At 50.6% G+C, this 16,276-nt stretch overlaps 2 protein-coding genes and 1 long non-coding RNA gene across 9 annotated transcripts; 1 reads left to right on the top strand and 2 right to left on the bottom strand.

The window, feature by feature from the left end:
• The first annotated feature begins 5,148 nt into the window (after window positions 1-5,148).
• CA14 (carbonic anhydrase 14) lies at window positions 5,149-13,004 on the top strand. 7 transcript variants are annotated; one of them, XM_040461116.1, is made up of 12 exons: window positions 5,152-5,744; window positions 6,043-6,143; window positions 8,183-8,203; window positions 9,074-9,253; window positions 9,626-9,767; window positions 10,013-10,109; window positions 10,202-10,355; window positions 10,518-10,675; window positions 11,010-11,130; window positions 11,371-11,391; window positions 11,508-11,592; window positions 11,712-13,004. In XM_040461116.1, exons 2-12 carry the CDS (start codon window positions 6,089-6,091, stop codon window positions 11,773-11,775), a joined length of 1,098 nt encoding a protein of 365 aa, XP_040317050.1. In that variant the 5' UTR covers window positions 5,152-5,744; window positions 6,043-6,088; the 3' UTR covers window positions 11,776-13,004. The 7 variants fall into 7 exon arrangements, 6 of the variants coding, with proteins under 6 accessions (XP_040317053.1, XP_040317050.1, XP_040317049.1 ...); XR_005786389.1 differs by having other exon boundaries at window positions 5,150-6,143; window positions 10,202-10,288; XM_040461115.1 differs by having other exon boundaries at window positions 5,152-6,143.
• LOC121021010 (uncharacterized) lies at window positions 6,707-7,646 on the bottom strand. The gene is made up of 2 exons (XR_005786390.1): window positions 7,350-7,646; window positions 6,707-7,250 (listed from the first exon to the last, which is right to left on the bottom strand). It is a non-coding gene; the product is annotated as an uncharacterized LOC121021010 (long non-coding RNA).
• On the bottom strand, window positions 13,005-16,197 carry APH1A (aph-1A gamma-secretase subunit). The gene is made up of 7 exons (XM_040461121.1): window positions 15,860-16,197; window positions 15,111-15,281; window positions 14,850-14,923; window positions 14,493-14,615; window positions 14,212-14,339; window positions 13,669-13,792; window positions 13,005-13,328 (listed from the first exon to the last, which is right to left on the bottom strand). The coding sequence occupies exons 1-7, from the start codon at window positions 15,970-15,972 to the stop codon at window positions 13,264-13,266; spliced, it is 798 nt and encodes a 265-aa protein (XP_040317055.1). The 5' UTR covers window positions 15,973-16,197; the 3' UTR covers window positions 13,005-13,263.
• Between the last annotated feature and the right edge of the window lie 79 nt (window positions 16,198-16,276).

The following is a 16,276-nucleotide window of genomic DNA, read 5'->3' as shown; positions in this document are numbered from 1 at the left end:
ATTGAGGAGGGCACCTTTTGGGATGAGCACTGGGTGTTGTATGGAAACCAATTTGACAATAAATTTCATATATTGAAAAAAAATAAATTGATGACAGGGAAGGGGAGAGGGAGCTTCTAGTGAACTTCTTTATCTGACTGGGTTCCTTGGGAAGTATAAACATTTCACTATCAGAATATCCAACTATATCTGGTGCTTAGAGTATCTCTAGAAACAAATGTGAGGTCACTATATTCTGCTTAGTTAGAATATTGATAAATATAAGATTAGTAGGGGGAGAAGTGAATCTAAATTGTAATTAGAGAATTTTCTGATAGTCATAATACTTTGAGGCTCTAGTGAATATGAATATATGCTGGGTTTTATATGTGTTCAATAATTTAAAATGTAGGAGTTCTTTTTTTATTTAAAAAATTTTTTTTACATTTTTATTTATTTTTGAGACAAAGAGAGACAGACAGAGCATGCGCATGGGAGGGGCAGAGAGAGAGGGAGACACAGAATCTGAAGCAGGCTCCAGGCTTTGAGCTGTCAGCACAGAGTCCTATGCGGGGCTCAAACTCACAAACTGTGAGATCATGACCTGAGCCAAAGTTGGACGTTCAACCGACTGAGCCACCCAGGTACGCCTAAAATGTAGGAGTTCTTATTTGGTCTCATTCTTTTTGTAACTCAAGAAAGAAACAAGCCATCTAGTAAAGCAACAAATGCCTCAGAAAAAGAAGGAAGGAAGGAAGGAAGGAAGGAAGGAAGGAAGGAAGGAAGGAAGGAAAGAGGTAAATAGTGTCTGACTCTTAATTTTAGCTCAGGTCATAATCTCGTGTTTAGTGAGTTTGATCCCCATATCCAGCTCTGTGCTGACATCTCGGAGCCTGCTTGAGATTTTGTCTTCCTCTCTCTCTGCTCCTCTTTCGATCACTCGCTCTCTCAAACAAAAGAAAAAAAAATTTTTTTTAATTTGTAAGATATTAGAATGTTAACACGATTTTCTCTAATTGAAGAAATTTTTAAGTGATGTTATTTTTTGAATCTTCTCTTTTCCCTAAACCCATCAGATATTACTTATACAATTAAAAAATAATAAGAGGAAAAGTGACAAGCCATTGCTACGATCTGATTTTCTCTATGTTCTAGAGGCAACTCCAAGTATTTCCTTTTCTTTTTTAAAAAAGAGCAAAAAAGTCAATTTTTCCCAATGTGCATGGATTTATAAACAACCTGTGAGAGTGCTACTTAATTAAAATATATGTAATACCTGATATAACAAGTATGTTGGATAGAACAATAGAAAGAATGCAGGATCTATGAGCTCAAAAATAGCTGCATTTCACTTTTGCAAATGCTGCCTTAGAAATGACTTGCAGCTTTGAGGGGCACCTGGGTCGCTCAGTCGGTTGGGCTTCTGACTTCAGCTCAGGTCATGATCTTGCGGTTTGTGAGTTCGAACCCCGCTGTCAGCTCAGAGCCTGGAGCCTGCTTCAGATTCCGTGTCTCCCTCTCTCTCTGCCCCTCCCCTGCTCATGCTCTGTCTCTGTCTCAAAAATAAATAAAAACATTAAAAAAGAGACATTGTGAGGTTCTTGAGGACAGAGATTACCTCCTGTTCATTTTTTTGAGAGAGAGCGCAAGTGAGCATGAGCAGGGGAGAGGGGCAGTGGGGAAGAGAGAAAGCATCTCAACCAGGCTCCATGCTCAGCATAGAGCCCAATGCAGGGCTCGATCCCACAACCCTGGGATCATGACCTGAGCCAAAGTCGAAAGTTGGTTGCTCAACCGACTGAGCCACCCAGGTGCCTCTTGTTAACTCTTTATTTCTAGGGTGTGGTAGGGTGCCTAGCATCTAGAAGTCCTCAATACATAACTGTAAACTAGTGAAGCTATTGTGGCTCATCTCTGTAAAGTTGAATGCAAATAACAACGCCAGATGGCTGGAATCCCTACAAAGAATGGCGAACCCCCTACTACCTCCCCTCCTCCAGTTGGTATAGGGTATTGATTCTCAAGTGTGGTGCCTCAGACCACCAGCATCACCTGAGGACCTGCTGTAAATGCAATTCTCTGGACATACTCTAGACCCACAGAATCAGAAACTATGGGAGGGAGGCCCAGAAATCTTTATTTCTCACCAAGCTTTCCAAGTGATTCTGATGCACACTGAGGTTTGAGGACCAGTGGCATTGCGGAAAGTCCAATGGGGCCTGTGCCCTTGCTCTGGTTCAGCTTAGCTGTTGTGTCTAACCATGAGAGAATCCCTAAACCCCTGGAAACTCTGTCTTCACAGGATATAACAAGGGAGTTGGAATGATGCCTGAGAACCCTTCTGGTCTAAAATTCTGTGACTACCAAAGACAGAAAGAAAGTAAACAAATGTTCCAATGACTAGATTATTCATTTGGTCAGCAAATACCAGGCAGTGATGTGGGCATGGAATCAACGCAGGACACAAAATTACTCCTTTTTCATTACAGTTGCGAGATTTGAGACTACAAACTTACCTGTCTTCCGTTTACAATAGTCTCATAGTGCATTTGTCATGCAGTGTAAACTGGAAAACTAAGAAAATGATCCAGAGTTCTGATCAACCCTCCCCCAAATTACTTTGACTCTAATTCCTTTTTTTTTTTTTTTCACTTTGACTTTAATTCTTGAAAGCACTAATATGTTAGGAGACAAGCGTGTGATAATAAATGTGATTATCAAATTAGAATACCTCTGGGTCTACATTACTTCATGGTACAAGGTTGCTTGCTCTTTTAGAAAACCGAATTCCATCTAATTCTGTCTCCTCATTGATTCTCTCTTCTTGGTAATTAGTTATCACCTGTATGCTTGACTAAGTTCCTGGGTTGGTCATTCTCTTTTCCTTTTGATCTGTCTCCCTCCCACATTGAACTGTAAGGTATTTTAGACTATTTAGGACATTTGTGGATTTTAAATGTCCAAATGTCCTTTTCATGTATGTTTGTATTTATTTATTTAATTTATTTATAGAGAGCATGAGGAAGAGGGGCAGTGGGAGAGAGAGAGAGAGCTCGACCAACTGAGCCACTTAGGCACCCCTAAATATCCTTTTTAAAAGGACCGCTTAATGGGGCACCTGGCTATCTCAGGTCAGGAAAGCATGCGACTCTTGATTTCGGGGGTCATAAATTTGAGACCAAGTAGGGTGTAGAGATTATTTAAATTTAAAAAATAATAAAATTTAAAGGACCTTTTAAGAAAAAACAAACCAAAAAGTCACCACGCTTGGACACTTGATTCTCTGACCTGTTTACATTTCGCTGCATTTGAAAGGACAGGAGATGGCGCCAGAAGGCAGTGGCATGCGTTAGATTTAGCCCACCCCACCGCTTCCCCGGGTGAGGAATGAGCTGGAGAGAGAAGTGGGAATTAAAGGTGTCAGAGTTTAGTAGCTACTGAGGTGAAGGGAATGCGGGGTGGGGTGGATTTTGTTTTAACATAAGGGTCCTCTTGACACTTACTCCAAATTAGCTTAGTGACAACAGAAATATCCATAGTACAGCCAAAGATCAAAATAAAGGCAAGTCCCTGGAGGACGGTGTTTGCCTAGAAAACAAGGCCTTTGTCTATGTGGGAAGCACAGAGCCTGGAAAGGCTGCTCACTCAAGTCGGAAGGTGCTGATTTGGGACTAAGACGTTTTTGTGAAACAATGTTTATTTCTGTAGGCAAAATCCCAAATCCCCCCAAGCAGTGAAACACTTCCCTGAAGCAATCACACACCCATTTTAAATTAAAATTTTTTAAATGAGGGGCACCTGGATGGCTCAGTCAGTTAAGTGTCCGACTTTGGCTCAGGGCATGATCTCAGGGTTCATGAGTTCGAGCCCCTCATCAGGCTCGTTGCTGCCAGCTCGAGCGCACTTCAGATTCTCTGTCCCCCTCTCTCTCTGCCCCTGCTCTGCTCGCATGCTCTCTCTCAAAATATAAAGATGTAAAAAAATGCTTTTAATAAAAAAAATTCACAAGACAACCAGGAGGTGGCGCAGGGCAAGACACACTATCGGCCTTGGGAGGCTGAATCACGCTGGAAGGGAACTCTGTCCTGGCAGAGGTCATTCTGTCTAGGCCTGTTCTTTCCTACCATGCAGTAGATGTCTCTGCTTTTCTTCTTTTTTCTGTTCCTCTATGTTAACTATCTTGATTCCCAGGAAGTCTAGTTTATACTTTACGCTTTTTCTTCTTCTTAGAGGAAATGAGTGGGGCTTTGGGGGAACCTCAAAACATAAAACGCTCCTGTGAGGGAAAAATAATTGAGGGTGATGAGAAAATTCAAAGGAAATGACATCTGCAAAACAGTTTTGCTTTGCAGATCAATCACAGGGGACAGAAAGGCACGTGGCTCCTGCCTCGGCAGGCTCTGATGATCCAGCGCATGCATTATTCTGATCGTTTGGCTCTTATCCTGCTCCCTTATTTAGTTCCTGCTCCCTTTGTTTTGGCTTTTTCTTGCTCCTTGGCAGGAGCGATGAAAGCAGAGGGAGTTCAAATGGGTGCATCCTCAGAGCTGGGGACTCTGGTGAAGGGCATGGAGGAGAAAGAGGTGTGAGTGTCTGGCTCGAAATTATCTGTGTGTTTCACATTCTCTAATGAGGGATTTAGGATGTACATTCCAATCGGGATTTCCAGTCCCATGAGGAAACAAGCACCAGCCCACATTCCTGAGACCCAGCAGCCTCTGTGCTCTACTCATCCAGCTCCCCTGTGGCAGATTTCACTCAGTCCCACAAGTCCTGCCACAGCCCTTTTTTGGGCTGGAGGGAAGACCCTGGGCCCCTCTTCCAACTAGATCACATGGTTTCTCTCTGCTCCCTCCCCTCCCTTTCTCTGGAGTCTTTTTTTTTTTAGGGTGGTAATGATTGTTTCTGAGGTCTCCCCACCTCTCCTCCTGCCCTGGCCTCCCTGCCAGGGGTCAGTGTCCTCTTCAATGACAAAAGCCGTCCTAGATCTGGGCTCCCTGGGGAGGGAGGTGGCTGGGTCTGGCAGTTGGAGCCGCTGTCTCTCCATGGTGCTGCTGCAGCCCCTCCCCCGCTGGGCACACAAATGGGCTTTATACAGCAAACAAAACCACCCCCCCAGCCGGCCACACAGGCACGTGGACCCAGGCCTCACCGTGGGAAGGGGGTGGTGACAGGCACAAGAGAAAGAGATCGCTCCAAACAAGTTCTCTTGCCTCACTTCTCTTCTTTATTTTCCACAAGCCAGGTTTTAGCCCTTGACTTCCTACCCTCCACCTGCACCCTGAGTCCCCAACTCCTTCTGGTCACCTATCTCCAAACTCTGGACTCAGCTCAAATTCTGCAGGGGACTGGGAACAGGTCTTCCCACCCTGCCCTATGCCACCCAGGGAGTCGCTCCTCAGAGAAGCCAGATGGGAAATGAGAACCCAGGGTCCCCCTGAGGGGGCTGGATTGGACCCCCAAGCCCTCCTTCCAAGCCCCAGCCCACTCCAGGGGACACCTATCTGGACAGTGCCCATAAGAAGAGCAGAGGAAGGAAGAGCTCACCCCAGCTGGGCTCCTGAGCCAGGGCCAGGGCTCCCGTGAAGCCACTACCCGCTCCAGCTCCGAGCAGGGCCATCCTGCATGCCTAATCGGCTATTTAAGGAGCTGTTCGCCAGCAACCCGGCAGCACCCCCCCACCACGTACACCCGTCCAGAGCCACCTTAAAAGCGGGAGGCAATTGTGAAGTCGCTGGCCAGCAAGTGGAGTGAAGACTGTAGAGGTAGATTTAAAAAAGAGAGGCGGCGAGAGATTTGTCCTGGGGACCCAAAACCCTACGGTACCCTACTGAAAACCAAATCCCCTGGAAGCCCACAGAGAGAGACCCAGAGAACGCAAGCAAAAAAGAGATAAATACATCCAGCTCAGCTCCAAGAAACTCCTCTCTCTCTCTGTCCCTCCCCACTTCCTTCTCTCTCCCTCCCTTCCTCCCTCTCCCTTTCTTTCTCTCTCTCTCCCTCTCTCTTTCTCTGTTTCTACCTCTCTCTCCCTCTCCCCCCACCTTTCTCTGCCAACCCTAGCCCTCTAGTCCCCAAACTCCCAGTACCTGCTTCTTCTGGGGATACCATGCTGTTCTTCACTCTCCTGCTGGAGGTGATTTGGATCCTGGCTGCAGATGGGGGTAGGTACATCTGGATGTCTGTGTGTCTGTCTGTGCTGGTGTCCACGTGCCGCCAGGCTCGCTTAATGGGGGAAGGGAAGAAATGTAAAAGGAAGCCTAAGGGGCTAGTATAATAGGCTCGGGATGGGGGGAAGCGAGAGGAGTGGGGAGAAGGGCACTTTCCATCTCCCCCCTTTGCCTGTACAGCCCTGCAGTTAGTGGGGATGGGGGGGAAGGGTTGGGGAGCTAGCTGGGGAGCAGAATGTATACACACATTGCGCGAATCTCCTTACAGGCTACGGATTCTCTCCGGAGCTCTTTGCCCCGCTGCCCTAGTCCCAGGCAACCCTCCTGGCCTCATCTATTTCAGAACTCCCCCAATTAGGGAGCCAAGGAGGCAGAGAGTGAAAAGATAAAGGACTGATGGGGGTTGGGGGCATATCTCTACACTTCCTCATTAACTCAGATGCTTATCCCCAACTATGAACCTCATGGCCAATGTCCCCTCCTGATTCTATGGAGCGACTGGTTTCCCAGTTTCTCCCTGAAAGCAGTAGCAATAATAAAGGCTGTTGACCCTTTACAGTTTGCAAAGGACTTTCAGAGGCTCCCAGGAGATGAGAGGACTTTTGGGAGAACAGGCCTAGGTGCTTCCAAGAGTGTCCTCAGGACCCCTACCCCTCATTTTTGTGTTTGCTTTGCCATATGCCTATGCTATGTATGCCTACCTCAGTATCCAGGACATAGTAGGTGTGTAACTAAGATCCCTTGGAAGAGCAAGGGGCAAGGGGGGGGGGGGGAGTGTCTAGAGAGCAGAAGGAAAATGCAGGGAGGGTGACAGGGTGAGGAGCCAGCCAAAAGGAGGGTTGGAAAGTGCATCTGAGGGAAAGAAAAAAACAGGGAAAAGGAAAAAGAGGTGAAGAATTAGCAAGTTGAGGATTTGGTGGGAGGGGAAGGGCAAGGCTACTGGCCCAGCACAGAACCAGGGAATTCAAGTTGTCTGAGTGTCCCAAGGAGCTGGTGAGACGTTGCTTTCCGCCCTTCCTTGGGCTGCTTTTCGGAGTTGTCTGAACCAAGGGATGGGCCAGAATGAGAGCCCGAGGATGAGATCAAGGATATCTCAGAAGTCTGAAGAATTTAAGGGGATAAGAGAGAGAGAGGAAGGAATTTAGAATTTTTTTCCAGAGTTTGAATTTGAAGTAGCAATTTGAATAATGCAGAGAAAACCTGAAGGAAGGCCTTCTCTCTCCCCTTGAAGCGGTTTGGTCCTGGATGAGGCTGGACCATCAGACCCCCAGCCTTTCAGCCTGGGACAGGATTGCACGAGAGCCTGGCATGTGACCCAGCTGGCAGCTCTCTTTTCCACATACAATGCTTCGTTTTCAGTCTGTCTCTGCCAGCCTGGCTGCCTGTGCCCACCCACCACCCTCAGTGTGGCCTGGACCCTGCCCTGACTCCTGCCTTCCCTAGCTAGCCATCTAGGGATCTAGGGAGCAGAGGCTCCTGGCAATGGGGAAAGTTTCCTTCAGAGCTACCCGGACCAAAGGAAGAACTTGAATGTTATTTCACAGCCAAGGGCCTCAACGTGTGCAATGCTTCAAAGCAAATGAATAATGTCCCTTCTCCCCTCAGTAGCAGCACTACCCCCCCAACAACTGCAACCTTTTTTCCCCTCCCCTTGTTCTAGTCCCTTGCCTCCAAGCCCTCTGTCCACACCCTCACCTCACCCCAATCTTCTAAGCGTGGGACTGGCTTGGCCCAGGCTCAGAAAAGTGAGGGTGGAGGCAGGGTGCCCATTCGGGTCCAGGTTAATTTTAGGCTCTGGGCTCGATCTACGTGTTTCTCCTCTCCCTGCACTCAGCACGCACCCTTACAGCCCGGCTGGTGATTTTAAATAGGCCCCCCGACCTTTCCACCGAGGTGTCGGGTTTCAGGGCTTCCTCTGGGAAGTGCTCCGGGCGGAGGGCGGAGAAAGAGCGGCGGAAGGTGGGGAGGGAGGGGAGCGGGGAGGACGCGGCCGCGGCTGAGCGGTCTGCAGCCCCGCTTTCTCTGCCTTGCAGGTCAGCACTGGACATATGAGGGTGAGAGCAGAGCCCAAAGCCCACCGCCATCCCTTTCACACTGGGACCTCTTCACCTGCCAGGAAGACTTATGTCGAGTGTGTGGGGAGTTCGTTCCCTTTAGTTTCTCAGCCCAGCTCCTCCCTCCCGAGCCCCCACCCCCACCCCCGGCCCTTGTTTTCCGGGTCGGACTCCCAGACCCGATTCTAACTGCCGGATCCCGTACCTCCTGATTCAGAAAGGCTGGGAAACCGGGTAGGGAAAGGAACACTGAGCCTAGCTGCCAATTTACTTCCTGGCTCTCTTTCCGACCTCATTGATCCTACCTGCATCTGAAATTGGGACAGAGCCTGAGGTCAGGGGTGAGGAAGAGGCTGGCAGCATAGATTGTGACCCTGGTGGAGGTGGATTTCATCCCTTTGAACTTCTGACTAACGACTGAATTCCAGAGTCAAATGCAAGGTCCAGTGTGAGAGCAAGAAATGAATTGTGGGAAGTCAACCGAAAGAATGGTATCCCCACTTATTAGGGGCCCCCACGGAGACTTGCTCTTTCGAGGATCATTTTATTTCCCGGGCCATCCTGTTTCTGCTCTAGCCCCACCTCTCCAGGCACGCAGGCTTTCCATCCATCCCCTTTTCCTCCCATTCAGCTTTCTGGTCCCCAAACTGCTGGTAAGTAAAAGCCGCCGCTCTCCACCTATCAGGAGAGCTGGGGAGTCATCACAGCCTGGGGGCAGGGGAAGCGTGCGGCAGCCTCAAGTCTAACAGGGACTCCTGCCTCACCTAGCCTTGCACAACTGGCTAGGTTGCCTGGGTTGGTAGGGGAGGGTTCCAGAAGGGTGGCTGGGGCTTGGAGAGCAGGACAAATGTCTCTGGTAATCCCCACCAGGCCCACATGGTCAAGACCATTGGCCAGCCTCTTACCCTGCGTGTGGAAGCAATGCCCAGTCCCCCATCAATATCCAGACAGACAGTGTGACTTTTGACCCTGAGCTGCCCACTCTGCAGCCCCATGGATATGACCAGCCTGGCACTGAGCCCTTGGACCTGCACAATAATGGCCACACAGGTAAAAACCCAGGCTCCAAGGAGGTGTAAACTCCAGTTCCAATCTTAGGAGTCAGGAGAAAGATGCATTCTAACTTCCAAATTCTTAGAAGGCTTCATCTATAAATTTGGAGATGTGACAATGGTGATGAGACTCCTACAGCCTCATCAAGGGTGGGGAGTGAATGTCTACATTCAAGCTCTAAGGATGGATTGGTATCATAGCATGAATTGGATCCTCATTGAAAAAGGGGGACATATGCTAGAAAAGCAGAACTAGGTGCTACTGGGGGACGGAGGCAGAAAAGGCTGGCCAGGTCTCCCAAGGAGCAGTGGCAATGGGAATGTGTCCGCATTCCTCCACCAACCCTGACCTTCTCTCTTTTCCTCACAGTGCAACTCTCTCTACCCCCTACCATGTATCTGGAGGGATTTCCCCGAAAATATGTAGCTGCCCAGCTCCACCTGCACTGGGGTGAGACAGGATCCCTGGGGGGATCAGAGCACCAGATCAACAGTGAAGCCACAGCTGCAGAGGTACCGGGGAACAAAGCTTGGGCTAGGACACAGGGACAGGTATGGTCGGTGCCCAGGAAAGGAAGGATCTGGAAACTGGGAAAAGTCATACTTGGGGGATAAGGCCAACCTTTGTGGGAAAGTTTTAGGGCATACTGGAGGTGGTGGTGGTGGTGGTGGTGGCAGCGGCGGCTAGGGTCAAAGCCTTTAGGAAGGGGTAGTGGAGAAACATTATGTGATTTAATTCCCTTCCCCCCCCCCCCCCGCTCCACATTGTACATTATGATTCAGATTCCTATGGCAGCTTGAGTGAGGCCGCTCCAATGCCTCAGGGCCTGGCTGTCTTGGGCATTCTCATTGAGGTGAGTGGCCCTCAGTCTCCCCCAGGGCTCTCTCCACTCCCTCTGCACCCCTCAGTCCTATTCTGCCCATGTCTGTTGCTCTCCCTCCCTAGGTTAGTCAGCAACCCACTGTGACCATTTGTTCTGTATGTGAACGTCTTACTCCAAATGTGGACCTATTCCAAACTCTCCCTTTCCAGGTGGGTGAGACTAAGAATCCAGCTTATGAACACATTCTGAGTCACTTGCATGAAATTAGGAATAAAGGTGAGCTTGTGAGATTAGACTTCAGGGACACTTCCCCAAAAAGGCCAGCAAGGCCTGGGATGACAGTGAGTTAGGAACCAGGGGGTGTCACCTCTGGGAGCCCTATCTAGGTAAGCTGGGGGCCAGCGAGGAGGAGAGCAGTCCTAGCCTGTTCTCCTCCAGATCAGAAGACCTCAGTGCCTCCCTTCAACGTGGGAGAGCTGCTCCCCCAGAGGCTGGACCAGTTCTTCCGCTACAACGGCTCACTCACCACCCCACCCTGCTACCAGAGTGTGCTCTGGACAGTATTCAACCGAAAGGCTCAGATTTCCATGGGACAGGTGAGTGGTGAAGAGGTGAGGCAGGGGGCACCTGGGTGGCTCAGTCGGTTTAAGTGTCCAACTTCAGCTCAGGTCATGATCTTGCGGTCTGTGAGTTTGAGCCCCGCGTTGGGCTCTGTGCTGACAGCTCAGAGCCTGGAGCCTGCTTCAGAGTCTGTGTCTCCCTCTCCCTCTGCTGCTCCCCTGCTCTCACTGACTATCTCAATAATAAATAAACGTTAAAAAAAAAAAAAAAAGAGGTGAGGCAGCAGAGACCTAGTGGTAACCTCAGACCCTCTCCCACTCCCCAAAGTGAGTGACACTTCTCCCCTAATCCCACTCTTCTGCTCCTCAGCTGGAAGAGCTTCAGGAGACATTGTTCTCCACAGAAGAGGAGCCCTCGAGGCCCCTGGTACGGAACTACCGAGCCCCCCAGCCTCTCAATCAGCGGACAGTCTTTACTTCTTTCATCCAAGGTGACTATACAGGGCTTGGAAAGGAGATGGGAAACTGGGGGACTCCGTGCCAAGAACTTAGGGAGTCCCTGGGAACAAAAGGAAGGATAGGAGGGGAAGCAGTTTCTAGGACTTGCTTAGACTGGGAATGCTTCTACCCCTGAGTGCCAGGTGATCTCCCCCGCAAATAGAGGTAGAGTGCTGTTCCCCACTGGGATGGGGAGCTCAGGTCACACTGACCCAAGTCTTCTTCCCTTACAGTGGGATCCTTGTATACCACAGGTAAGCCGGCCCCGCCCAGGTATGAAGAGAGGGAGGCCTGCTCCACAAAGAGGGAGGGAAAGGCTCAGTATCTGTGGGAGTTCTAGAATGAATGACACTTTCCATCTTCCTCCCAGGCGAAATGCTGAGTCTAGCAGTGGGAATCTTGGTCTGCTGTCTCTGCCTTCTGCTGGCTGTTTATTTCATCGCTAGAAAGATTCGGTGAGGTCCTACTTTCCATTCCTTCGGTCCTTTCTTTTCTACCGAAAAGCACTCTATTCCACCTCTAATTTGTTTCACCTAGGACACTAGTCATTTCCATGAACTATTCCCCCTTCCAGGAAGAAGAGGCTAGGAAACCGGAAAAGCGTGGTCTTCACCTCAGCACGAGCCACAGAGGCATAGACTCCTTCTCGGACATCATGGATGCCTTCCCCTCATGCCAATCAGGCAGCTTCTAAAATGAGGGGCAGGGACTGGCCAGAAAATACTGTAGAAGTAGTGGGCAGACACCCCTCCTTCCTCCAGACAGCCCCTCCCGAGAGGCATGGACAGGCTCTCATTCAAGGAGTAACAGCAGAGCCCACGGCCTCTCAAATCATATAGATCAGGACCATCCCCACATTGACAACACAGAGGGCAAATTGTGTTTATTAGCAGGGGAAGTTGGGGATGCGCCCCAAAGTCCTCTATCCCCTTGCCTTTATGTCCCTTTCCCTACATGTCGTGCAGATTCTCCCCTTAGGAAAAAGAGTTGCTGCTGTTGGGGTTATATTTTTTTGCTCAATATATCTGGAAATTAAAGTTTCTAACCCCACCCCTGGCCTTACCTTTGGGGCTCTTGAGAGGAGTTCCTTAATCCCTCAGGTGGCAGAGGTGTGCAAAGGACAGGGGAAAAGAAGCAGGGGTGAAAAACTCTTTTTACCCCAGTCCTGCGAAGGGAGGTCCACTTCTGGAAAATGCTTAACCCAAAGTTTCTGACATATGAGACCACCAGCCCAGGTTTTTACCCTTGTACCAAAGCCATGCTGGAGGGGATCAGAGGTTGCCAGGGTGGGAAAGAGGTTGGGTAAGAGATGTGGGAGGGCAGAAATCTCAATTAACATGTTATCCCCTCCCTTAAAAGCCAAGTTCCCCCACAATTATAAATTCCTTTTTATTAGTCAAAATCACAATCACTTTGATTAAAAGGATGGGATGTGCCATCCTCAGCAGAAAATGATACAGTTCATAGAAAACCTCCCCACCCCCCCCCCCCACACCCCAATTAAAAACTAGAAAAAAATCTGCCCTCCTTCCCTGTGATGTCATGGTAGTCTGACTTCTCCAGGGGCATTGCCGCTCCGGAGTGGGCCAGCTCACCGCAGCACCCTCCACTTCACCTTGGGGAGGGGAGGGATGCTGGTGGTCTAGGAGGTGAAAACATTAGTTCCAGTAATACCAGTTTCCCAAACATGCACTTCCTTCCTTTCCCCCAAGGCCCACGACCAAAGGGAAAGGTGGATAGATAAGCCCAGCCATGAAGAGTAATTTGAGGAGAGAAAATATAGTCCAAAGAGGTTAGAAGAATTCCAACTCACCTCCTCCCTCCCCACTCAAAAAACAAAAAAACAAAAAAAAAAAAAAAAAAAAAAGGCAGTTTGGGGTCTTTATCACATCAAAAATGGTTCCCCTCAGACCTGAGAAAAAGACCAAGATGCCCAGTCTGGGGAGGAGGTACTGGGAAACTTAGAGCTCATCTACCCTTGAGCCTCCGTTAATCTCATCTCCACAGCAACAGCTAAGCTAGGTCCCTTTTCTTGGCAACCTGCACTGTCCAGAACTGGAGATGGAGAAATACAGGGCGAGGAGATCAGGAGGGCACCCCAGGCCTAGGGGCCCCCCCAGGTTCCCTCAGTCCTCGGGTGGGATGCGCAGGGCAGAATACACCATCACCCGACTGTCCTCCTGCCGTCGGCCTGCAGAGGGGAAGGGGGGTGAGTCTTGCGCAGGGTGAGAGCAGAGCACTGACACATGGGGAGTCCTGGACAACAAGGGGGTCCCCAGATGGTGGGGATAAGTGCAGATTCAAACCCACCAGTCACTGACTGGCTGAACCCAGGCTGCTCCTGGTAAAGCCTAGAGACTAAAGGTCACAAGTGGACAAAGCAAAACCCTGAAGGTGGTGGGATAGACCGACGAGGAGGAGGAGACAGAGAATGGTGGGTAAAGGACCCGGGCTAGGGCTGGGCTCAGTCATGGGCAGTGGGCAGGTAGGTGGGATCTGTCAGGCGATCAGTCCAGGTAGTCAGTCCTTACACGAGAGGCTGCGCTGGATACTTCGGAGGGACCCTCCAGCTGTGATGAAGGCCCAAAGCCCCATGGAAACAGTGACTGCATAGATGGGCAGCAGGCTGGCCTCATACCAGGGATTCAGGAATGTCTAGGGATGGAGATAAGAGTAGAAATGAGTTTAGCTTCTCTCTCTGCCTAATCCCTAAACTCTCTACATGCCTTTGACCCAAACCTCCCCGCAGGTAGCTCACCCAAATCCCCTGATCCTTCCCTTCAGAGCACCAATATTTTGTGGTTGAGGACTTTTGATTTTCAGCTCCCTCAGAGGTTCTGCCCTCTTGCTCACCTCCAGCCATTCGTATTACAGTTTGACTAATCCATTCAAACTCCCAGAGGATACCCAGGGCAGGTTATACAATTGATGCTGAGATGAGAGTCTTCTAAACACTAACCTTTCTGCCTCCTCCCTAGATATGTTTTAACATGTTAAGAAGTGAGAATAGATCTCCCTTCCATCCTGCTGACCATTAAATATTTTTCTAACTCAGGCCCCTGTCCCCAACTCACCAGTCCCGAGGTCAGTAGGTGACTCCCGACTACCAGGCCCAAAGCCCAGTACCGTCTCCTCTCACAGGCATCAAAGAACACAACTCCCCAAAAGGTATGGAGCAGGATAATGGCTGCTGTCAGAAAGGCTGCAGGGAGGGAGATGGGAATGAGATACATGCCTCATCTGCTCACAGCCTCCTGAGATGTTGAGCCAAAGAAGTCTCCCAGGGAGGACCAATAAATCAGATCGGGGCCAGGGATGGATGGGGCATGAAGGCAAGGCAGAAAGCAGATCTTACCTGAAGTCAGGAAGTAATAGGGTGAGTCTCCATGGATCCCAACCACACCTGGCCCAAGTGCATCAGCCAAAATATTGATAACAGAGAAGACACCACTGATGATACCGAAGGAAAGACCAGAAACTGGGGGGAAGGAGGGTCTCATCAATGTCAGAGATCGCTGTAGCCTGATTACCAGTGATCTCGCCCCATTCCCAGTCACAATTCCCCCACACCTACTCTCCCTCCAGACCACCTCTCCTTGGAAGTCAGGGATGAAGGGGAAAAAAGCAGCCCCTTGGAATATGTGCATGTTTTGACTTCCCTGGGAGAGGGGGGTGTCCAACCCCCTCCTCCAGTTCCTCTCCCTTGGCTCACCATAGGCCATCTGGCGGATGGAGATGGGTGATCTTCCGTCCTCACTCAGCGATGCTAACCCCTCATCTGCCTTCCTGGGGTGGGGTGGGGTGGGGTGGGGTGGGGTGGGGTAGGGGAAACATGAGGAAAGGCAGGAATGCTCCTTTCCCTTTGACATCCTCCCTTAGTGCCTCCCCTTCCAAACCACCACCCAGGAGCTGCCCCACTTCTCAGAGTGCAATCATCTGCCCTTCTCCCCTCTGGACCATCCCATCTTCTTACTTAAGCAGCTTGTAGTAGGCAAAGCGGAACACCTCCTGTAGAAGGACAGAGACCGCAGCACCAAAAATCAGGAGGCCATACTGGAGCCGGGCATCTGACCTGTCGGTCACATGGACCAAGATGAACCAGACCACAGAGGCCAAGAGCAGGGAGACCAGCCAGAAAAATGCCCTGAGGAAAGACAAGGGCAATCAGACAGGCCAGGGTAGGGAGAGCCAGAGAAATCAAGGAGGAGAACCAATCAAGGCTGCAGCATGTAAAGTGGAAGTTAGACTTCCGGATGGTCTGGAAGACTGGGAGGAGACAGGATAGGTGTCTCCACCAAGGGAGTCTTGTAGGGATCCGGACGCAGGGGAAGCGATAGAAATCTGACTAATGAGTCTTCAGAGCGATGAGAACCAGAATGTACGCGCACAGTAGTAGGGAGAGGTATCCATTCCTGGATCCTCCTTCAGGCCGGCGGAGGTCAGCACACCCCCCTCACGAGTCTTGGCCTTGGGCCTTCTCTGACGTCGCCGGGAGGAGTATAGGAGGAATCTGTGCGATCCCTGGAAGGCGGAAACCAACTGCGGGAAAGGGCAAATCATCTAGACCCCTGACTCGACCCTTTCCAATCTTCACCGCCGACTTGTCTCCCCCAACTCAGGCTCCCGAGCTTGCCCAGCCCCTTCCGGATCTCTTTCTCTCTTTCTCTCTCTCTCTCTCTCTCTCTCTGGCGCCCTCCCGCGTCTTCCCGACCCCCTACTCACCCCGCCACCAGGATGATGACGCGAAGAGGGTCCCCAGCGACAGTGATCAAGAAAAGCGCAAAGGCCGGGCCGAAAGCGACGAAAGTGCATCCGAAAAACACTGCGGCCCCCATGGCTGGGCAGCTGGGGGTGGGGTGGAGGCCTGGCCAAGAGGGGTGGACGGGGGCAGCACGTCAGCTAAGGAGTCTGCTTGGGGTGGCGACGCGACCCCGTGAGGGGCGCGGTGCAATGTCACCCCCGGACCCCAGGGAAGGGGAGGGGGGACACCGAAACCCCTGATACAGGTCCGCGCGACTTCCTCTACGGAAGCCGAGGAGGGAACAAACCCCGGCCGCAGCACCATGGCCACCTCCCATCCAATCCCCACCCCCCGAAGGCCAATGAAGACTCGGAGGGGGCGGAGCTGCGGGGGCGGGG

This window comes from Herpailurus yagouaroundi, unplaced genomic scaffold (assembly GCF_014898765.1).
Source record: "Herpailurus yagouaroundi ecotype Mexico unplaced genomic scaffold, PumYag 254, whole genome shotgun sequence".
Taxonomy (NCBI): Eukaryota; Metazoa; Chordata; class Mammalia; order Carnivora; family Felidae; genus Herpailurus; species Herpailurus yagouaroundi.
Note: the sequence above shows the minus strand (reverse complement) of the source record. Positions and strands in the feature narration are given on the sequence as shown.